The sequence below is a fragment of the Pelecanus crispus genome, chromosome 8 (assembly GCF_030463565.1).
Source record: "Pelecanus crispus isolate bPelCri1 chromosome 8, bPelCri1.pri, whole genome shotgun sequence".
Lineage (NCBI taxonomy): Eukaryota > Metazoa > Chordata > Aves > Pelecaniformes > Pelecanidae > Pelecanus > Pelecanus crispus.
Window position 1 is genome coordinate 38,305,572 of NC_134650.1, and position 24,375 is coordinate 38,329,946.

The 24,375-nt window shown below is 42.3% G+C and overlaps 2 protein-coding genes across 2 annotated transcripts in view; both read left to right on the plus strand.

The window, feature by feature from the left end:
• The window catches only part of DYNC1LI2 (dynein cytoplasmic 1 light intermediate chain 2), a 204,972-nt gene that overhangs the window by 36,966 nt on the left and 143,631 nt on the right, over window positions 1-24,375 (plus strand). The window lies entirely within an intron of this gene.
• Window positions 2,599-24,375, plus strand: part of CMTM4 (CKLF like MARVEL transmembrane domain containing 4) — a 36,775-nt gene continuing 14,998 nt past the window's right edge. The window contains exons 1-2 of the mRNA XM_075715117.1: window positions 2,599-2,784; window positions 22,581-22,757. Coding sequence (XP_075571232.1) covers window positions 2,599-2,784; window positions 22,581-22,757 — 363 coding nt within the window. The remainder of the gene's footprint in view (window positions 2,785-22,580; window positions 22,758-24,375) is intronic.

Genomic DNA, 24,375 nt, shown 5'->3' on the forward strand with positions numbered 1-24,375 from the left:
AAGCAAGTGATGCACAATGCAATTGCTCACCACCTGCCGACCGATACCCAGCCAGTTCCCGAGCAGCGATCGCTGCTCCCCGGCCAACCCCCCCCAGTTTCTATACTGAGCATGATGCCATATGGTATGGAATAGCCCTTTGGCCAGGTTGGGTCAGCTGGCCTGGCTGTGCCCCCTCCCAGCTTCTTGTGCACCTGGCAGAGCATGGGAAGCTGAAAAGTCCTTGACTAGCATAAGCAGTACTCGGCAAGAACTAAAAACATCAGTGTGTTATCAACATTCTTCTCCTACTAAATCCAAACCACAGCACTATGCCTGCTACTAGGAAGAAAATTAACTCTATCCCAGCTGAAACCAGGACAATGTGGAAATCCTGTGTTCCTGAAACAGCTGTGGAGCCTTAAGCTAAAAAGAATCATGAGAAGCTCTTGGAAGTGGCAACCACCTACCCATGATATTTCCTGCAAGAAAAGGAACTTTGTGAGACTTCTGGTTTCCCCGGAGTTATACAAGAACTGAAATAAGAGACTGTAAAAAGCTATTAGTCCATCACGGGCAGCCCTGTGCCAATGCAGGATTTTCCCCTTACGTTTATGATTTCCCATTGTTAGGCTAGTTTCATGTGACCCAAGCAACAGAGTTTCCATCCTTCTCCATGCCTTGCTCATGTTTTCTTTTCCTGCCGTTTGCCCTTCACCAAAGGGCAATGTTTTTGTTTCTTAAGCATGTCTCCTAACTGTTCGTCTTGGTTGAGAATACCAGCCTCTTCCAGCACCAGGGTGCACCAGAGAAGCTATGAAAAGACTTCTGTTGGCTGCATACTGTCAACCATGTCTCCAGTTAACCAAGCGATGGCTGTTCATGGTAGACAAAAACCCACTCTTTCTCCATCCAGGTTTCCTGGTGTGCTCCCTGAGTCTGTCTCTTTGGCCCTACTTCTTCGGGTCTATTTATACAGAGGCCAAAGAGGAGAAAAAGAAGAATCTCTTGAAATTAAAAATCACGTGGTACTGGGCAGAACCCTCTAAAAGCAGAAGGATTAAAGGGGCTTCAAGAGAACTGAAAAGGAGAGAGGGAGAGATTAAGCAAAACACAAAGATAACTGGAAAGAAAATCACAAGGTTGATAATCCACAGCATTCATGGAAAATAGAAAAACTATTGGCAAGAAAGACTCTTGGAGGCCAGAGGAAGATGCGAGAAGAGTTAAGACACGTGAAAGCCCTGTAGCAGGGGCTAGTAATGTGAAAGAAGAGAAAACGGTGTAGACTGTCAATGACAAGAACGAGAGCAGGGATGTGGCTGATAAAGATGGCAGATGACAGGATGCAACACTGAACGCCTTGAGTTTCAGCTTGGTCTGTGGTACACAGCAGCCTGCCGGTCTCTCTCCATGTTAAAAAAGCTTCTTCAGCGGCATTTGATACACCTGCATTTGCTGGATTACGTTGCAATTTCTCCTTATTTGTGGTGACACAGCAAGAGAAGCATCATCTCCAAAAAGTGATTCAGAGCCTGCCAAAACCAACCGTTTACTTGGAAAACGTCACTATTTACAATTGCACTTTAAAATGTTTCTAACACTCGCAGAAGAATACCCGGAAGGTTTCCGATATTCGAACGACTGCGGCTACAGTATTGTAACAGCTTGAAAGTAATTCCGAGCGGCGTGAACCGCTCTATGCATCTCGAAGGATTAGCTCCGAGTTACGAATGCGATTTAAAACGTCAGGAGCCCTGACCTTCCCGGCGCGAGCATCAACATCAATGCATTTTAAAAAACCCCGAAGTCACAAGGCCCTTAACGCAGCCGCCGACCGCTAACGCCCTCTGAAGCGCCCAACCCGCCCGCAGGCAACCACCGCGATCGCCAGACGACTCCTGCCCAGCAAGGTGACCCGGCGGCCGCAGCCGCCCGCCCCCGGAGCGCCCCGCCGGGCCGGGGGCAGGTGCCGCCGCGGGGCGGGGCGGGGCGGGGCGGGCGGAGGGCCGGGGGCCGGTGCAGGCCCGGCCCGGCCGCGGCGCGCCCTCCGGGGCGGGCTCTCTCCGCCCTTTCCGCTGAGCGCAGGGGGAGGAGCGGCGGCGGCAGCGTCCCCGCTCGGAGCTGAGCTGCCCTGCCGGGGCCGGGGCGCGGAGCGGGGCGAGCCGCGCCGAGCCGAACCGAACCGAGCCGAGCCGCGGGGCGGCCGCGCCGCCGAGGGCCTGAGGGGGCCGGGGCGGCCTCGTCCCAGCGGGAGCGCGGGCCGGGCGCGCGGCGGCGGCCCCAGGCACGGCGGCTCCCCGCGCCCCTCGGTGGGGCCAGGGCGCCCCCCAGCGGCGGGGCGGTGTGCGGCGCTGAGGGCGGCCCGCGCGCCGCCGCTCTCCTCCCTCCTCCTCCTCCTCCTCCTCCTCGGGGCCGGGCCCGGGGCAGCGGCAGCGGCAGGCGGGCCGGGGCACAGCAGCATGCTGCCCTCGCCCTCCCCGCGCCGCTCCGCCTGACCGGGGGACGGGCAGCCATGCAGCCGGCGCTCCGCTAGGGCAGCGCGGCGCGGCTCGGGCCCGAGCTCCGCGGCCAGCCCCTCAGCAGCGCGGCGGCACCGGCACCGGCACCGGCGGCACCATGAGGAACGGCGATGACCTAGAGGGCTTCGACGGCGAGGCGTCCAGCACCTCCATGATCTCGGGGGCCAGCAGCCCCTACCAGCCCACCACGGAGCCCGTCAGCCAGCGCCGCGGGCTGGGCGGCCTCCGCTGCGACCTGGACTACCTGCGGGGCACCTTCGGCAGGATGAAGCTGGCCGAGGTGGTAGGTACCGCCGGCGGGGAGCGGCCGCCCGCGCTCGGGAGAGCTTCCCCCCCCGTCCCCCGCCCCGTCCCCGGCGGGCTCCTTCCCCCGTACCGGAGCGGGCGGCGGCGGCCCGGCGGCGAGGTGCGTACCTGCGGGCGCGGCGCCTGGCGGCGGCCCAACCGTCCTCCATTTCAGGCGGCCGGGAAGCCCGCCGCGGGCCGGGAGCCGCCGCAGCCGGCCCGGGAACGCCGTGGCACCGGCCGCTGCCGAGCGCGGCCCCGCCGCCGGGTGCGGGTCGTGTCAGCCGGCTCGGCCCGGCAGCGGCGCCCGCCCTGCTGCGGGGGAGACGCTGCTGGGTGCTGGCTGGCGGGGGTACGGCCGGGCTCGCTCCCGCCAGGTGGTGCGGCGTCCCCTCGCAGCGGGAGGCGGCCCGCGTTAGGCCTCCATTGCGGTAGGTTTTGTAGCGGCGTTCGGCTCTGCCGGCCGCTTTTAGTAAAGGGTTTTAGCGCAGTCTGCGTGCCGAGGCCTGCCTGTGCCCTGAGATCGCTGGGGAATTAAAAACACTCCACCGCTACAGGTTTTGTACAGGTTAAAAAAAAAAAAAAAGGCAGCTTCTCAGTGCGTAAATCCTTCGATCTAAACGCGAAATGTTCTTTCCCTGGGGCGGACTCGCCGTAGAGGGGCGTCGGAGAGCGGCGTGGCCGTGGCCGGAGGCACGCGGCGGCCCCCCCGGGCAGCGGCGCCGCCCGCCCCGGTGCCCGCCGGCGGCGGCCGCCCGGTCTGGGGCCCTGTCCCGGGGCACGAGGGCCGCCTGACGGCCGCGGGCTGCCCCCGGGTCCTCGGTGAGGAGCTGCAGGCCTGCCTTGTCCTGGGGGTCGGCTTGGGTGCCCGCACAGCGTTGGCTTACCTGCTTGCCTGTAACAGGCCGAGGTTCTCTTAAGTGCACAGAGTAAAAGGAAAGAAATCCTGGAGGAAAAACCCGCCAAACCCATGTTTTTCCGTTCCGAATTGAATGTGAGCTGTATTTCTTCATGTGCTTTGAACGGCTAAACTGCTTAGTTTGATGGAGTCCGTGCGAGTCTTCGAGCACCACAGCCGTGAAACGTGTGCGGTGACGCCTAAGCGTTTTGTCAGTTTTTCTGTTGAGGATGCTGATGTTTGTCTTCATCTGATCCACTTTCAAAGTCACTTTGATACTGATATTCTTTAAATCAACAAATTGTGTTTTTCAGGATATTTTAAGATAGGTGTTTTATGAAAATGGCGGTGAATTTGAAATAAATTTTTAAGTAGTTTCTTACAGGGTACTACAAATTATTTTCCCTTAAAATGGGTGAGTTCTTTGAGGACTGCGATGATAGAAACATTAATATTTCATATATATACGTATAACTTTTAGCATTTAAAACCACTGCTGGTTAGTACAAGACAAAGCTTGCACGTACGGATTTCATGTAAAATACATTCAAACTATCCTAGGTTCAGCAGTGACACAAGTTTATAGAGGGCTGCAGTCACGAATCTATGATCATTTTTTATGAATACCCAGTAAAATCCAGGATTTGGAAGTGCTATTTGTTTTCTTCTCATCTCAGTGTAGAACAGAATCTGTGGTCTGCAAGGGGTAGCAATGAGCATGTTACCCGAGTAGTCTTAACAACAGGGAATAGCTGTGTTTGCATTATGTGTTTTCAGGACTGAAGCCAAAGAATCTGTCATCACTGTGCAACATCTACCTGTCTTGGAATTGTTAAAAACTGTCCATGTAGTGGAAATCCTGGGGTGGTGCTTCCTAATATACCGAAATAATCTGCCCTCGGGATTTTTGTTTCTGTTCCTACTGCTGATCCTTTCTGTAGTATGCTAATAACTGTGGCAAGTCACGTTAAAAGCTTGTAATTAAAATGAGTGATTACTGATCATAAGTACATCCTTTATTATTAAACTCTCATTTGCTTGGAGCAAGTTCCAAAGGTACATGGAGTACACCTCTTGATTTTTTTTTTTTTAAGCCTCGTAAAGAAAGATGGAGGGAAAACCATGTTGTGCTGGAGTTACAGATATGGGAGTTTTCTTGTCTGTTGAACAAAGGCATCACTATTTCCAGTACACCGTTAGGAAGACGTACGTGCAGGCTAGTATCGTCAGGCTATCAGCTTCAGAGCCAAGTAATGTTTTGTGCCTTTTTAACAAGAGTGATCTGAGCTATTGCGCATGGTTCTTACGGAGTGTATGAATCCGGTGGGTCAGAAGTTATCAAGAAATAAATTAGCTAGTATAAGGTGAAAGCCTATGTACTATCTAGACACGTTTAGTTTCTGCACAGTTGTACTCAAAAGAAGCTCTGTCTAATTCATGGTAATGACTGGTAGAACAGACTACTGCATTTTGCAAACTGATGGAAAACTGAGCAGTTTTGGAGAAGAAAGAAAAGAGAGAACACATTCCACAGTGCACTTCATTCGCTTATTTGCCAAGTAAAATTATTTTAATTATAATGTTTAATAATATCTTTACAAAAATATTGTAGGAACTAAAATGTATCAAAGTTCATAGTATATAACTCTAGCTCCTAAAAAAAAAAAAAGGGAGGAACTCCCTTTATTGCACACAAGAAAACTTTAAAAAAAAAAAAAGACAAGTACTGGTTAAGATAAAAGGTCTCTAAATATATTCTGGTAAAAAGAATGTTACAGGAAAGATTACAATGCATGTGGTGCTTCATTTAGCATCAGGACTTGTCTTAAAATACATATGTGATTGGCAGACAAAAGTATCAGCTCGAGACAAGCATTGCTGTTAATTCTAATCTTCAGTTGAAGGACTTTCCACGAATTAGTGTGTAGTGCTGTATATGAAGGATAACTGTTGGGCATTGTGGCTTAAATGGCTCTTCTTCCAAATGACCGTTTTTGATTGTCAAAAGCAGAAGGAACAGGGAGTGGGGGGGGAGGGGGAAAGCAAACAAGTGACTGAAAATAGGTGACTGTAGGGCTCTTATTTTGTTGTAGATTTGTTTTTATCGATTCAAAATATTGTTACAGGACTTGTTACAAGATGGAAAGCACTATGACATTTTAGGCGAGTAATTTAAGTGCTGCTAGAGGGGAGAATAGTTTTAACTTGTATTTATTAGTATTTCAAGAGACTATGCCCTAAAGTGTCCTTTAAAGGGGCACTGACATAATGGGTTATGATAATGATTCATGTATAGTATTGTGCAGCTTATTTCTAAGTCTTACTGTGGCTTGCTTTCCCTTGACTCCCAGAAAAAGCTGAATAGCATTATGGTTTTTTGTTAATTTTAAATGGGGTATGCAAACTAAGAAAACTGTATTTTACTATTTAGGGCTTCTTATTAATATTCAAGGCTAAGTTGAACACTTAAGTAGTACATATGGCTGCCTGCTAATGGTCAGTAATATTCAATATGAAGAACAGCGAGGAAGTAATAAAAAGGACCCATGTGGAACAGCTTAGTATTGAACCGATTTTCCTCTTTTTGGAAGTTTTATTGTTAGGCAGGTGAGCTTTTCAGAAAGTAGCTCTTTTGCCTGTATCTTATTGTTCTGTTGAAATAGTTGCATGTGTGTTTATTTGGATCTGTGAGGAAACATCTGCTGTAACTGGGGCTGGAGCTGTAAGCCTCTTTTGAAGAAGCAGCTCGAAGGAAGGTGGTGAGTGTTGGACGATATCAGGAAAGGAGTTTTCAGGGCTACTGGGGTGGGTGGGACACCTGATGGGGTGTCATCAGGCAGGTGGGAAGTAAACTGTGTGAAGGGAAATGAATGGCGGGGGGGGGAGGGGAGAGGAGACTTAAAGTAGTATGGAGCTCTCATGTTTGGTTTTGTGCCTTTTTTTTTTTTTTTTTAATTTTTAAATTGAGGGTTTGAACTTGAAATGGAAGTCAGGGAGAAGCCAGTACACTTGTGTACTCACCAAAGAAATGTTTTTCCTTTGGGGAAGTTGAAATCTAGGTGGAAATTGTCTCAGCTGACTTTCCAGCACTTAGATAGAGCCGTACCTTGCCATATGGTAGATGTGAGAGATTAGATAGCTGTCCTTGGAGACCAGAGCAGAAAAGCTCTTTAGAGTTTATTTTCATTACTCTCTGGCATGGTTTAATGTTTCTCATGCTTTTTGAGGCTTTAATACTTCCCATGGAGATTATTGTACTATAATCAAACAGATATCCCTGGAAAACTTTCCTATGGACATCCTCAAATGATTGTTTCGTTTCAGTACTTCTTCCCCATTCCCTTGTATTTCCTAAGGAGAGTCTCTCCTTTTTCTGAGCGTGCTTGCTGAAGAAGGGCGTTTACTATGTGAGGAATCAGGAGGGGCCCCTTGCTGTCATCCAAAAGAGATGGGCTGGTTAGCAGGTACTGCCTCTTTGCTGGAAATTGTTTCACTTTCGATGAGATTGCCTGGGTTTTTTTCCCCTCGCTTCATTTTTCTCTTCAGCTTTTCTAAATGCATTTTTATTTTTCCTTGATTGTTATAATTCTGCACCTTCAAGGATCTTACTATCATTGAAGTTGGGTGTAGACATATGTTTCCCACTGCAATTCCCACGGTGAATCATGACTGCCTATTGTCTGCTTCTGAGTTTCTTTGGGAACTGTAGCTCCGTGTGGGCTGTTCATCAGGGCAGCAGGTGAGTTATGAGGAAACTAGGCAGGATCCTGTTGGGAGCCTCGTTAGTTCTCACCAGGATCCTGCCAGGTTTTCACAGGCACTTGGTGTAAAGTAACGTAGATCACCTTTAACAGTTGGGATGACTGATGTGAGCAATTGTGCCTGGCCGGTTCTTGTGACATTGGCAGTAGTTAGGGATGGTCACTGGTCACTGGACCAGTAAGATCGCAGAGCAACCTTCTGATGGAAGTAGCAAGTGTCAGAAAGCCCTTATCACGTGCTAGCTCAAAAGAGGATGGCGTTTGTGGTGGTTAGTGATGGCCTTTGTGGCTCAGACAGCCCTAGACTTTCTTTTCTTCATGTGTTTGTTCCAAATACTACAAAAATCCATCAGAGACTCCTTTTCAAGAAGATAATACTTCTGCTTGGGAGGTCTCCGAGCTACAAGTTGCTGATGAGTGTACTGGGAAGTATCACTGTGTGCTTGCTCTTGTCTTGTTCTCTATAGCATATGCTGTTGCCCATCAGCGGAGGCAAGATTTTGAGCTAAATGAAATCTGGTGGGAATAGCAGTTCATATGTTCACAATTTTCAGAGTAAAAAGTTCCATCTTCGTTGCTGGAGAGTAGCTGAATGTTGGAAAAAGTTGTTTTGTGGCTTACTGTCATTATACATTTCCAGATCCAGAAACTGGTTAAGGCCAGGACTACAGTAAAATTCTTTGCTATCAGGATCAATTGCGATGAAGAAAGCAAAATTCAAAAAGCCTGTAATACACGCCTACATGGGTAATAAGAGTATGAGAATTCTCACTGTTAATTATATTAAAAAATTAGAGTAATAACATTTATGTTCCAAGGTGTAAACTAATTGCTAACTATTGGAATCTGGTTGAAAACTATGAGATTACTGAACACCTCATAAGGTAATTATTGCTGCCTTCTTGTGCCTTCAGCTCAGCATCCCTTTCTGATTGCTTCTGGAGGGGAGAATTAGATGGAGCCCCCAACTTCCCAGTCCAGTGCGTCGCATCTTACGACACATCTAACTCTTCCCCGCTCCCTTCTCCCTGGGTCTCTGCAGTATTCCTGTGCAGCTGCACAGCAGGGTAATTCCTGATCTGCTTGGTTTATGGGTTGTTAGAGCGGGGAGCTGGGTGCCTTACAGGCAGTTGTCATTCTGTAAATCATAGAAGTTACCAGCTGGCCACTGAATGCAATGTGAATAAATTGAGGTTTCTTTCACATTAGTTATCATAAAGTTTGGTTTTATGTAAATGGGGTGTTAACTAAGCTACAGAAAATTAGACTGTACCTAATAGAGGTCACTAGATGACATTTTCTGCATGGCAAGGTCATTCCGCAGTGGTCAGGTCATCAGTCCTGATGTAAAGCATTCAGTGGTCCCGGTGAGCAGCAGAGCACTGCAGGAGACATCTGAGCCTTCTAAGGCAGCTTCGGTGTCACAGGCAGCCCTGTACCTGACTTTTTTTTCCATAAGAGATAGTTTCACCTTAAAGTTAGCTTTTGTTCATTTGTTCTGCGCTTTGGAGGTATAGAAACCTCCCTCATTTCTGGTGTGACCTTGATTCTAGCAAATTTATAGCCATTTGTTCTTGTGTTAGCATTGCCGCTTTCCATAACTACTCCTTACTCCTTTGTGCACTTTGAAATGGCTGTCTGCACTCAGCCAGCCTTCATCTTGCTGCACAAGGCAAGACAAAATTGTTTTGGACTCCCCTTGTAAGAGGGGCTCTCCGGCTGCAGGACGTTCCGGCAGCCCTTCCTTGCACCACTGCCTGACTGAGGTAATTGTTTCTCAGTAGGCACAACCTCCGTAGTAGGTAACCTTTCGGTGTGTCCTACCGGTGTGTATGATGACATGTCACTTTCCAAGCCTCTGCTGGAGATACCTCTCCTGTCAGGTCCTAGGATTCCATTGGTAATTTATAGTCATTCTGTCACTAACTGTATCTTCCATCTTTTATTCTCTTACAAGTTCCAAACAATAAATGTGTGTTTATGCAAGAAGTCCTTGTGACTTTGTGTGTTGTATATTGAGCTTTGATTATCAGTTATATTTGTAGCTGCTTGTTCAGAAGATATTAAGTGTGACAGTGGATACTGGTGATCTTTGGCATTTGGTCTTAGAAAAAGACTTATAATACCGCATTAAAAGGATCAAATTTGTAATACACAAATATGCTTAGAAATCCTCTTTAGGTAAACCACATCTCTTCAGTGTCTCTGAAACTCTTGATTTCTGTTTGGAAAGATTTCTCTTTAAAGGTTGTAGATTTGCATTGCCATGTGGCGATATTTTTATACTGACATTTACCATAGAGGGAAGAAGGATGAGATAACTCTGTTTAACTTTGCTTTTTATTGTTTCCGTGTACAACTGAAGAAAAGACTGTGGCTGTCTTCCCACGGAAAGGTGAATGGGTTTTGGTCTCTTTCATGGTGTCTCTTAAAACCATCTGGCCATGGTCCTACTGTCAGTAAACTCCACATTCCTGTTACAAATTTATCTCTAAAATGGTGGATAGGTTTAAATTCTGCTTTCAGAAGAAATTTCTAACCTCTGTAGTAAGTATGCTGTTTTGTTTTCCTCCCATTACGAACCAGTGTAATAGTAATGGATACACTAATTGTAGATGCTACAGCAAGAAAAGTAGTTCTAATGGTACTATTATTTGGAAAGCTACCTTCTTTTCTTGTAATCTTTCTGGTAATGTCTTTTGTTGATGAGCCTCCCTAGTGATTTAATTATCATGTTGAGATAAGGCAAGGAGAAGGACTAGAAATTTAAGAGGTCGTGCTTTTCCTGTAACATAACCAGTATAGGAGGAATGTTACTTCTGATGCCAAGTTAATGCATCATTTTGTCAAATCAACTTGCACACTCTTTGATAGTCATCAACCTGTGCTCAAAAATGCATTTCAGATATACCTGCCTTGCTTCCAGACCTCAACAAATAATTTTGTACTAAGATTTTGTGTACAAAGAGGACTAGATGCGCAATGAATAGACATCTTTACAGAGTAACAGCAGTTGACCCACTGTTGTGGTAGTAGTTGCTACTTCTAAATTAGAGCTGGATTTAAAAAAAAAATTCTGATTTTTTTAAAAAAATAAGTCACCTAATTCTCAGATGATTTGTGTAGTCAGTTGCTTCCAAAATGTGAAAGTAATGTTTAGGTTCCTCTGGAGCTCGTACTATCAACTCTTCAGAATATGGGAGGAGGAAAACAAAAGCTGGATAACACCAACCTGATGTAGAATACATGTAAGAACGTACAACCATGAGTAGAGGAAAGATGGGCCAAAAATATAACTGACTATGGGCAAAGAGGGCTTAGAGCTGGCGTAGCACTCTCTCAAACTGAGAAGCCCATGCAGTACTCAACAGCGTGAATCAAGTAATGCAGTCTTTACAGTGACAGGTCTCCAGCATTGTTTTATTTAGTAGATGTCCAGGATGAAATCTGTACTTGTGCTGCAGTGTGTTACTAGAATGGCATAATGCCTGAAATGTGGTTTCAGGTAAGCAGAGTAACTTTTAGCGTTCTAATCTCACTGTATGCAAATTAAACTGGGAACTATAACTCTGAGTATCCCATTTCTGACTATTGTATTTAATTCATTGTGATTAAGGCTCTGGTATTTAATGCCTTAGCTTGTGGAAGAATGTGGTGCATTTTTACCCAAACAAGTGTCTTCAGCATTGTCTGTAGTTAAACTTTTCTAATATGTAACTTGATATTCAGGCTTGAATAATATCTTGTTCAAGATACTACTTTAAATTTTCTTTAGCTTGTATATATGTTCACAAGGTGTTCAGCTTGCAAGTGAGCTGAACTTGTTCGTGATGGTTCCCTTCATTACAGTGTAGCTTAAAAGAACAGCAACCATGTGTCCGGTATGTAGAAATATGTCCTGTGCTTAGAGCTGGAGTTGCATATGGTGATACTTCCACTGTAACTTTCACTTAAGCTAAACATTGGTTTTTTTCAAATGCTCTAAATCTGCCAGTGACACAGCACTACTCGTAACAGTTCAGGCAATTTTTTTTGCAAAATTATTTTATGTATCAACTACAGAAAATTACTAATATGGAAGTGCTTGTACTTTTGTGCATTTTAAACTGAAATGTTCATGCAAAAGAGCAACAAGCACGGTTGTGAATATTATGAAATACGTAAGTTCTACAAGTCTTTAATAACCTCCAGTAGCTTTTGTCTTATGAAATTACTTTCATGCTAGAAATGATATTGCCACTTGAATGTTGTGAATAAATTAGTTGTTTGATCATATACTCTTCTGAAAGAAAGTAATTGTTGCATTTAATACTTTGAAACTTTTCATCTAATGTAGATGAAACCTTCTATTAAACATCGGGATCTTTTAATTTCATATGATGTTATCACTTAGTAACATTTTTAAAGTATTTTGGAAAAAGTGCTCTTCCAGAATTATAGGATAGTGTCCTAAGTCTTTGGGGTGTTCAGTATGTTTAGTTCATGGTGGCAGTACAGTAAGAATGGTGACTGAGAAGGCGAAGGCATTGTTGCCAGAGTCTTAAGGCTTTTGTGTTGTTAACAACATTTTATAGTCCTCTGTTTGCAGTGTGCCAAGTTTGTTTGCAGTCTTTAGGCAGATCTGTTCTTGAGTTATAAAATCACGAGTAGGTGGATTTGCAGTTATGCAATGAAAATTTGTGGGCTCTTTTCTATTTTGGATGAGATACTACTGTATAACGCTTCTACGACAGTCTAAACAGCAAGACGGGCTTGAAGGTTTCATGCATTCCCCAGTACAGCTGGCAGCGCTTTTTAATGTTCTGGCCTACATCTATTTTTTTAATGTTCTGTTTTACCAGTATGTCTAGACTCTTTTTGCCTTTTAAGGCATGGCATCTAAGGGGGCCTTCAGATTGCAATCTTGGGAACGTTGGGATTGCAAGGACATTTTGCACCATTTCCTTTTAAACAAAAACACATCCAAAAAACTTAAATGGATTCCTTAGGACTGCTTTAAGTTCTTGATTGTTTTATCATTAAAATTCTTTTCTTGTTTTAGTATTTGTGGGATGTTTGATGTTTACTCATAATTGGCATTAAATGGGGTTTTAAAGGATACAGACTGATTCTGATAGTCTTAAAATAGAACTTTCACTTTTTAAAACAGCCTAACAGGCTAGTTAAACAGGAGGCTGCGCAGATCAAATACTTGGCAAATTTTCTGAGTACACCTTTACTTCTTAAAACCAATTAATTTATCCTACTGTTTGTTACAGATTTATAGTACTGTGTTTTAATATTGTTTTGACTAGCCAGGTTTCCAGCACAGGTTGGTCTATGAATGTGAATGGGAACATGAAGCCAGGTCAAAAGTGTTGATTTTTCTTTTTTTTTTAAGAGCTGAGTGGAGAATTCCCATAAGTGAAGCAACAGCCAAACTTTTTTTTACTTTGTTTAAAAATCATACAAATGCAATCTCAATAACTTGCTGTGTTCCAGCAGAGAGTGTGTGTATGTACCATACAGAATATGTATGTGCAGCCTGAAGAAAAAAATATGGTAATGGTATTTATCCATTTTGTTTAAATAGCAAAGATATCATGAGTTATGAGTTCTTACAGCTTGACTTAATAGAAAATACTAGGAAATGGACTGGAGAGGATACTCTACCCTTGCTGGAAGATTGGGGGTGGGAAGTTGGACAATGCACCTCTCCTTGACATGCTCTCTTGACCATCCTGCACAGTTGTTATTAACCAACTAATAAATGCTGATGCAAAACTAGTAACTTTTAGTGACACTATTAAATTAGTCTTTAAGACAAACAAGAATTACCAATGATTAAGGGACCTAAGTTGTATCTTCCCCTGCCTTGCTGACTGAAAGTAAGGGTTACTAAACTTTCTTGAACTCAGCTGTTAAGCTAGATTTTTTTTCCCCCATTTTGTTTCCTGTAGTCAGTTTTTACTCTGTGTTACTATTGTAGTAAAGGCTGCATGAGTAGGACTAGCAGCAAATGGGACTAATGGAAAAACATTTTCTTCTCCCCCCTCCCACCCTTCTGCCCTCACTACATGCAGCTGGCAGTGGCTGAGGAAGATGCAGAGGACTCAAATGTATACAAAATTATATTTAGTGCAGCACTGAAGAAATGTATGATGTTTTTCTGACCTACTTTATCTAGCTTGTCTAAGAACACGATATGCAGATGGTAGTCAAATTGTGATAAAATTGGACTTGAAGAAACTTACTTGAGTAGTTTTACTGTTTTAAGAATTTCCATTTTTCTGTTATGTGAATGATTTAATGATGGTTTTTACCAGCACTCTGGAGCGCTGTTCTGAAGTTTGATGTGGACGTATTGCAGTGGTTAGTCTGCAAGAGTTCCCTTTGCTTTGTGGCGTGTCCCTCTCCGCTCCTCTGGCATAGCCATGGGTATGCCGAGGCTTGTTGAGGTGGCCGTTGAGAGAATTTTCCTGTTTGACCTTTGTGAGTTGCAGCTGCCTCTGAGGAACCTGCCATGTCTTGTGCCAGGCAGTATCGTAGAGACACCAGCTTGTGATGTGTGGGAACTGGGGGGGGCAGCTATGAAAAGCTGTGCTTCCAGATGTCTGTCAAAATGAGTACGAGACAAGGAATGGGAAAATTAAGCCTCAAATATCAGGATACGGTGAATAGCGGGGGGAAAAACTCCCTGCCTCCTATGATTTATTTTTTTATGTCCACTCACTGAAGCCATTGGCACAATTCAGTGTACTATAGATACAGAATAAGCCTTTCCATTTACGAGTTGTTCGTTTCACTGGGTTGCATAGGAATTAAGTGATCAATACAGCATATAAATGGGAAGGTTAGAAATGTATAACTTGGTATGTTGGGAGTTTGTTCATTATTGTCTTGCAGGACCTGTTGCTTATGAAAATATTTTGGATTATGATACACATGAATTGTAGTTTCTGGGGACTGTAGGCACAGGTTCTTGTGGAAAGAAATTGGTGGGAGAAACTGGTTATGTCTTGTGTGTTTTGTTTGCCTTTGTTTAAAGCGTGGCTGGCTGTGTGATCTTCAAATGAACGTTCCTATAGGACGGGGTTGCTACAAGACTATTGATGGGCTTTTGTTTATGGGACAGGTGGCATGTTATATTCCTTTTTCGCCTAATCTGGTAGGTGTATTTGAATCTCATCCAAATTTCTGTGAGGAAATGTAATATGCCTAAAACAAATGCCTCCTTGCAGTGTGCCTTGGCTTCAGATTCTGTTCACCGGTTCTTTTGGTCGTCTGCTTGGTTGGATAAAACCTGGAATATACATAAATCAGAGTGATGATGTTGTTTGTTTACGGTGGTTATTTTGGTTTTGTTTTGGTTAGGTGCGAGTAAATAAGACAAACTCACAGTCAGGTCTCCAAAGTCATGCGAAGTAGGGACAAGCAACATTTTACAGGTGCCTGAATAACAGCGGGGAAGATACCAGCGGCGATGGGGCTGAGAGCGGGGGTTGCGAGGTGGCTCCTCCAGTCCCAGCGGGGTGCACCCCTAATGCCAGAAGGTTCTGGTGTGAGGGGCCACCAGGGCAGCGACCCTGCCCTCGTAGGGAGAAAGGGGAGGAGGTGGTGGCCACAGCCGTGTCTGATGCTGCAGCCCGAGGCCACCTTGTGCGGAGCGGCACAGCGCGGGTCTTGTCACTGACGCCTCCGGAATGGGCCGCGCGGGAGGTGTGCAGACCAGGGCTTCACAGCTGCCTGCGTGTTCAATTATTACTTCGCACGCTGAGATGGATTTACTTTGAGGATGATATAAATGTAATGTGAAAAGAAAAAAATCTCAAATAATTTAGCAGTAACAAGAACAACTATGTTCTTTTAAAAAAACCCCAAACCATAAAATATTTCTGTACTGCAAAATTTGTTTGTTGGTATTTGAACTGGAATTGGTTTGGCATTTATCTAGCAGATAAGAATGTTTGTAGGTGTGTCCAAGCAATAAGCAAACCACTGTACTGCATGGCTAACACTGCCTAGTTTGCAGGAAATAAGTCACTACTTCATGTCTGCGGCTGTTTTTTTGTTCTAGACTTTATAGAATAGAATTATTATTACTATGATTAAGTTCACTTTTTAAATTGATGCACTTCTATTTTAGCCAGTTCAGAATCTCTTCCATTCACCTTAGTTGAGTCAACTTTTTTTTTAAGAATGTGTTAGTTTTGATGTACCTAGTGTTTCAAAACAACTATCATTCTGTTGTTAACTTTGAGTGTTAAGTTCTTAAATATGACCCTTTCTCATAATACGCCATCAAAATGTTTCTGGCCTCAGAAATATGTTCTGTATTTAGAATTGGTCTTTTGCCTAAGTTCAGAAAGGGAAGTCAGCAGTAGCTGAATCTTTCAAGGATTATAGAAAACTGCTGGAGGTGGCAAAAGATCAGCTGATTTAATAAAGATTCCGTGATAGTTAATGCGCTGAAGTCTTGCCATGTTATATCCAAAAGTGAACTAAGAAATAATGAAAACTTAAAGATTGCAGCTACGTGTAAAACCCTAGAGGTGCAATGAAGATCTAAAATGTAAATATTCTGCTATTATTTCTACCATGACCACCAAAACCAAATCAGAGTTGAATTTGGAGGTCCAATTGAGTTTCTCTGGATTTGTTCAGTGTTGTATTTTGTGCCATTAGAGCACAATTTAGTTTATCCAGGGTGCTGAATCACTTGTGCTTCTTAAGCTTCCCTCTCTGGTAAGTGTAATTTCCCTAAATTTTCTATCTTGTAGGAAAAGTTTAATAGTAATTTGTGATTTAAGGCTCCTTGCAGTCCAATTACCAGAGTTAATAACACATTTCTTTTAGTCTTAAGGATGCAGACTAGGAACAGGCGGGAAATCAGTCATTCTTCTGCTTAGGGTAAAAGATGGTTTCCTGCTGGAGAAGCAGGACTGTGTTTAAGCCATATGATCCCAAATATTCGTATCTGTGCCAGCTGTTTCAGATGTGGGAAATGCATATGCTTTGCAAGGAATGAGACCCACTTGGTTTCATACATTAAGTTGGGACTGCTGGGCCAAGTAAATGAGAACAATAAATCTAGATTTTAATTCAAGAAAGTTTAATGTCTTCAGATACTTTAAGTGGTGTAAAAGCAATTTATTTCTTCTCTATTTTGTGCATATGCATTCTGCTGTACCGTTAATTTAAACAGTCTGGATGTAAAAACGTCTTGGTAGTGTGACATTCTTACTAAAATTCTGTGGGTATTTTTCAGGCAGAAAAAATGCTGACCATTTTGTGGTTTTTTGGAAATCATGCGTAATTATGTCATTTAACCACACAATAAGGCTTTCTGTGGTAACGTTTTAGATAAACAGGAAAACTCATTTTTTACTTTGTTTTCATTGCAGAACTGTCTTTTTATTTTTAGTGCAAAGTTGTTTGATTATTTTCTTCAAAAATAAAACACAACATGTTCTGACAGGAAAAATACACCATTAGCAACCTCCTAAAAGCTCTCTTTCAGCATTGGTGCCTGTCGTAGCACATTTTCTCCATTTTGGGGAAGTACAGTGTTTTATGTCCGATGTGCCTGTGTTGCCAAGAAAGTGATGTAAATATAAGCCATTTACATAGCCCGAAGGCAGATGATTTCTTCATTAAGGGCCCTTCTCCAGGGGAATTTACAGGAAAGTTGAGATGAATACAATAACGTGGAGGCTAATGTGGCTAAATTAAAGGACATTGGATCCCAGTATAGAGGCTCTCCTTCAGGAATTAAATGGCCCTAAATTGTGGTCGCTTCATCCCCTTCCAGTGAGGGGCTGCTTCACTCTGAATGGAGCCTTTATGTGGGGGTTCAGTGCTGTTTAATAGAAGTGCGGTAGCCTCACACTGTACATGAGTTATCTTAGCAGTCCTAAACGTCCCCGTCAATAAAACTGGATAACAGTTTGCCAGTTTATTCAAGACAAAAAGCACAAAAAAAAGTCATTATTGGGAAATACATCTCATAATCCTCTATTTGGAGATTTTTTTCTTCTGCCTTTGCAATATGTGGTGGTGGGAGACGAGGGATGAAGGGCGGGGGGAGGTTTGCTCCGTCACAGAGTTCGAGCTGTATTGCACACACTGGGCTGCAAGCCTGGGCAGACCCAGACCTTTTCTCAGCTTACCCTGAAGCTCGTTCTTGTTGATCCTGCTTTGTTGACCGGGCTCTTGCATCTCCTTTGTTCAAGAAAAAGGTGGTATTGCAGGTAGCCTAGGATGCCTCTGTGTGGACCTGAGCATCCAGTAGAATAAACAGGTGTTTCCATCATGACAAAGTTATATCCACTGTACTTAACTTCAAGAAAAGTGGAAGTAGAAGGGAAACCAAAAGCAACTGTTAAAAAAAGAGAAAGATGTTAATAAAAGAGAGTTATACAAATCTTAGGGCATTGGAGGAATTAGGGTGGAATAGAAAACACTGCAGAGAAAAACAGATGAAAAGGTTTGTTTCATCCATCAGAGGACACGTTCTCTGTTGACTCTGCCTGAGAAAGCTGTAGCTGTGTCGTTTGTGGGAAAGAGCAGTAATTCATGTAAGAGGAGAGCTCCACCACGTTCAACTTCCCATTTTTCCTCAGCAAACCAATCTTGAAGCTTCTGCTTGTGGAAAAACTTGTCAAAACTCAACACCCTAAACTATGAGAAGAGGTGTGACTTTTCGAGTTGCCTCCTGCATTGGACAAATGGCAGCGTGCATTTTGTTGGCTGAGACCTGTGCTCCTATACGATGCTGGTTTTGGGGGGTTTTTTTTTGTTTGTTTTTTTAGCAAGTTGTGCAGCTGCATCATGGGAGGCAGACGCAGGCCTAATAGATCCTGTCTCCTGGCTTTCCAAGGTAGCAGTGGTGACTTGTGTTATAAAGCAAGAGCAAAGTTTAGCAGCTGGGGAGTGAGGGTTCTTCTCTGTTGCAACTTTGCGCCTCATTCACCTGGGGCAGCGCAAGTGTGCACCCTCAGACGGTGTCTGGATGGAGCATGGAGGCTTCCCAGGAGGGCTGGAGGGTCTTTGTCCTTCCTCCTTCTTCCCAAGAGAGCGTGGATAGCCAACGTGAGGCAAGGCACCACTTTTATCTTGGGTGTGTGGTGTGGCAGAGGGAAGAGCTGTGAGCTGCACGTAGATGAGCTAATTCAGTAGGCAGTGATGGGTGGTAGACAGTCAATGGAGATAAACATAGGTTAGAAAGAAGATTTTTTCATTATAGTTAACAGAGCTCTGTGAGAGAACAGGAAAATGATTAGTGCTAAACCTGCACTGAAGAAAATTAGCTGGGGTAGCTGAGGCCCAGAGTGACTTTTGGTCTGTCTGCAGTTTGTGGTGGGGCACTCTGGGGGCACGCTTATGATCGCATCAGTCTGCTTTACGGCCGTGGCAATCGAGTGGTATTCTCAGTGGCAAAATTGGGTTAATTTACTGCCTAATTTATATAGCGTTTCTCATAAATTATCAATTTTATACATTTAAAAATGCGGAGAAAATGAAGCATTTTTCTTACAATGTTAATGCGTTCTTTTTTCTAAATGAACTTGATCACTGGATGAACCCATGGCCTTTGGCAAGCTGCTTTGGCTCATGTTGCAGCATTTACACAACACTTTTAAGTAATGTAGCTAAGTCACGGGTTTGATTCTATAATGTATTTCACTTTCATTTTATGCGCTCAGAGTAGTTTGCTTTTTTATTAGAAACAAAATTAGGTTCATCTCTGAGGGGAATGGCCAGTGAAAGCAGCACTAGTGTGTTTTTATAGAAGATTCACATTACTTGTACTTGATTGGAAGGATGATTCTGGCAAGTTTAAAAATGTGTGGGAGGACAAGATTACCCTGATGTTTCAAAGAGAAAATATTTCTTATTAAAGTTGAGATTTTTGTTGTCGTTTAGAAAAGGGGAAGCTTCTGTGGGAGGATAGCCTTTTCTGATGTGGTGATTCATTTGGATTTTATTTTTTGTCGTAGCATTCATTGTGAGACAAGTAATGTGCAGTTAACAGGAAGGTATTATCTGTAGCACTGGTAGAATGCATAATCTTTGAGAAGGGTTAAGTATATTTTTACTGTAAAAAAAAAAAAATGGTAACACATTGAGTTGAAATCTTGCTTGAAGTACAAAAATGTTACAAATAAATTGTATGCACGGGAATGTTCTCCTTTCCCTGTCCCTGCAACCAACAAGTGTTCAGGTGTCCTGATCCACTCTGTAATGATAATACTCCTGTTGACAGTCGCTTACTGTGCATGTTTCCAAAACACAGCCTCCGCTTTGTGGCCAGAATCTCCATCATAAACTGCTGCAACTGAGGTTTTCTTCCAGCCTTTCTGATAAACATATCAATAGACTTGGGCTGCCACAACCCAGGCTACACTAATGCCGCTTCATGTCTCTTAAACTGATGGCACATCTTCATCTTTACTTGCATTTGAAATGGTTTGGGTTAAGTCAAACCTAAGTGTACACAACTAATACTTTTTTTTTTTCTTATAAGGGTGTGTCACAGGTAAATGTCTTGCAATTTAAGGGATAAAATGAAATCTTAAGGTAGAATTGCTCTGAGGTTTATTAATCGTTAATTCTGAGCTTGGGAGTATATAAGTAACGTGGTGATGAGAGTTCATGGCTTCAAGTGCCTCTTCAGTACATAATTTATTTCTAATGCTGTATGCAAGAAACTCATCTTTTTTGAGCTTTGACTGCTAAGATGGGTACGTTAACCTTGAAGAAGCAATGCTATCTGGTATGGAGAAGAGCCAGCGTAAGGTTTTTATCAGCAAAACAACAGAGACTCCATGTGTGAAGTAGCAGTTGCCCAGCGTAACGATTGGTGTGCCAGAGTGTTTGGCTCCTTCAGCCTCATGTTGGTGGCACGGTTCAGAGCTGTTCATGTTTTTAGAAAATGAACCTAATATTGTTTGGGCTTGTACTACAGTATTTCCAGAGAATATTGCAGAACCATTTCTTTTAAAAGAATAACAATTTTAGAAGTGTCATAATGTATCAAAAATAGTGGCAAGAACAGTGGAGACTTTATTATATTGGAACATCTAAAAGTTAAAGTTTTGACAGCTAACATTTAGCATTAATACTTAGTATTGATCCTTGAAAAAATGGCTAAGATTTTTTTTTTATATTTCTCTTTTTCTTTTAAATTGTATTCAGTGTCATTCAGTTATGAGGCTTGCGTTCACATAAAAAGTGGACTTCATTACGTGCTAATACTGTGCTCTGGACAGTATTTTTTGTGTGTGTATGTCATTGCTGAAATCATAATTTGACTTTGATTCTGGTTTTCTGAATGTTCCATTTCACTGCCTATTCTTTCTTTCTTCTTTCCCAAAGCTATTCAATGTCAAAGATAAAATCTGAAGTTAAGTGTTTAGTCACGGGGTATCCATTCAGAATTTGTTTGATGTGAATTGGCCTGCTCTATTAGCTGGCAACAATTAGTATGGCATGTGTTCTCTTAAGAGAGCATGCTAAGTGAACTGTGAGACACTTTCTACCCAAGTGTGATTTTTTTGATTAAAACGGTTTTGCTTTGTTTTAATCCATTTTTAAACTTAAATTAGCTACTGTATTCTGAAGTATGTGGCAAACAAAGCACGCAGGGTTTTGTCCTTTACTTAGAATTACTGCTGATGTTAGTGACAAAAATGGTAACTTCTTTCAAAAACCTTTTTCTTTGTTTTGCTCATTCTGTTGTAGGAGGCAAAAACAAATTAATGGATGAAGCATAAAAAGTGCTGGAAAAAAGTGTATCTGCAAAACATTATTGAAATTGGCAAAGAAAAATTTAGCAGAAATTGATTTGTATTGTGGCTTCTGTCAGTCTTTTAAACTTATGTTTTGTTTGTGTAAAACCTTCAAATTATGGAATATTTAGCTCTGAGGAGGCTATCCCCCGGAGATAGCCTCAAATTGAATCCTCAAATTCAAATGACTTATTACAGTCTCATTAGAATTTTGCAGCAGAGCGAAAAAGTGAATTCTTTCTGAAAAATGTAAGTGGGTGGGTGGGGGCATTGTTGTCTTGAAAACCAAAGCAAAAGACTCTTAAGGCCTTCCTTGCTTGCCATGGAAAATTAAAAAAACAAACAAACAACAAAAAAAAGCCACCACCACCCCACCCCCCGCCAAAAGCAAAACAAAAAAACCCTGTCCATGCAACTGGTTTTCTTTTACCAGTTACATTTAAAGAGGAATCAGTTTGAACTTAGACTTGTATATGTAAGTTGTATAGTCTGTGTAGGTGTAAGTGGTAGCTAATAGTGCTGTATGGTTTTTCTATATCTTAGTTTTGACCATTGGGCAGATTTTTTTTTAAGTATAATGAGTTTCACTGTTTTATCCTAAATAGTAAACTCAACTCTCATCTTGCAATATTCTGCATCTGCTAACTCTACCAAGATACATTCTGAATTCAGTGTGACTAGCCATTATCCCAGTTAGATGTATGTGTTTGCAGCACCAGGAGTTTCTTCTTCATCTATTAGCTGCTTGTTTTATTGCCATATTAGTAAGGGAATGATAAAAAATGGTTTCTATGTGAAATACAGCATATTGATGATAAAAAAAACCATGAAGGCATTTTTGGAGGCTGGTAGACATCCTGAATCTTTTCTGTTTTGAATTGATTTAGATATCTAGTTAGTAGGGAATTTTAAATAATAGCTTTATTGAAATGTCTTTTCACAGTCACACTATATTAACACTATATAATTGAGCTTGAGGTTGGCCCAATAGACAAATACATTCCATCTTCAAGTTTTGGAATAGCATATCATGAGTGAAAAATGAAATAAAATGTTTGAGGTACCGTTTGCATATTAAGCCAATGGCCTGAAGGGGTTTCATGGCTTTCTGGGTGTCTCAGTCATTTTGATGTTAGATTCCTTGTAATTTTGCTAAAATATACTTTGTTGAACAGGAGATAACCAGAAAGTCTTGCATTAATTTGCTTTTGTTTTTGCTCTTTAGACAGTGCCCTGTTATAAACTAAAATCACACATTCCTGAGTGTAAACTGATCATGTTCCCAATGGAAATTTCAGGAATACTTGTGGCTATTTTCAAAATGTGGAAATCTATTTATATTTTTTCCACTTGTTTTTCTTCCTAGGTTTTGGCACTGATTGCTTTCATCTGCATAGAGACCATCATGGAATGCTCCCCTTGCGAAGGCCTTTATTTCTTCGAGTTTGTGAGCTGTAGTGCATTGGTGGTTACTGGAGTTCTGTTGCTTATGTTCAGTCTAAATCTTCACACAAGAATACCGCAGATCAACTGGAATCTTACTGTAAGTTCATACAAATCCTCGCTCTGTTAAAAACAGCTGCAAACCTGGTTTTAAATTTGTTTTTTGAACTTTACTTTCTACTGTTGTTTGAGACTGTGTATGAGTGTTCTTTATGCTGAGTAAAGTACACATTTTACTTATATTTATTTTGAATGCTAACAGCAGAATGAGCTTTGAAATATAGCAAGATTAAACTATGTTAAATAGAACTAAAATTGTCTTCTGGGTAGATTCTCTTTGGAAGGAAAATCTTCCTGCTAATGCCAGCAACTACTGTTTGTGGATGAAGTGGATAAAAATGCAGCCTGTAGTTCTCTAACTTTGACAGATGCTGTATTTACAGTAGTCCATTGTTCTCTCTTAAGCTGTTTTTTATATTAGGACAGCCATACTACATATATTTTCTTACACAGATTAATACAATCATTGGGTAGTAATGTGAAAAATGATGTGCTTTCTTTGAAAATCAGGTATTTTGAATTGCTTACACACATAACTACTAAACATTGACTTGCAATGCTTAATGTGTTCTCAAATACGAGTTTTAGGAAGAGAACTGCTGGCAGTGCACATTCCTTTTGTACAAGTCTTCATTTCCATGCTGTATTATGAGTTAAACTTTCAGATTGGTTTGCATAAACACAGGTCACAAAATCAACATGTTAGTCACTCTAGCAAAAGATCTGTCAGCTTCAAGGACAATATTTATATCAACTTCTTTGGACACTACAGATAAATATGTGCCTGTGTTCTGTTTTATTCTGTAACAGTAATTTTATAAGTACTGTTGGAGACCAGTCCTAGAGGTTTCTAGGCTTCTGTGTGACCTTTTTTTTTTTTAATGTAATAGTGTTGCAATTTGCATGTTCAGTAACTGTTTATAAGCCTAAATGACTTGTCTAAAATGAGACTGGAATGTGGATTTAGATGATTCTTTGTACCCTGGGGATGCATGATGTATTGAGGAACTCTTCCTAAGAGTACTTGGTAGATAGATTAGATGAACTGAGAACTGACTGGTAACTGTAGGTGGGGGAGATCCAGATAGCTTGCAAAAAACAAAACCAGTGGAACCACTGGAATGTTACTGGGTTATCTTGCCTTTGCTCCTTTTGTCTCCATTTTGCCAGTATTGTCACCACTTACCTTCACGACAAGCTGAAAAGCAGCAGCTGCAGAGAGAAGGTAGTCTCTGTTCCTGCTGGCAGCTTGGTTGTTTAATGAGCATCACAACAGCCTGAGAGCTGGTAACAGCCATTGAAGACTGTCTTTTTATACCACACAGTTCCATACATGCTAGTAGGATGTACAAGAGCATGGTAACAGGTGTGTGAGTGTATCAGTGTCACATAAAATACATGATGGTTTTGTTGGTGTGATGTGAGTGGTTTTACAGTGAATACTAGATTCCACTTACGGTCAAAGTAAGTTTGACCAAGACTTTTTATCAAGAGACCACAGAGTGGTATGCATGATGTCCGTGACTGACTCTGGAAGAGTCAGTTTAATAACTTCACGTACTCTTGGTTCTGTGTATCTGTGCCTTTTGTTCTGTTGTTGAGCCATGTGGCACACTTCTGCTGCCTACCAGAACACTTTGATGATATGTTGAACATAA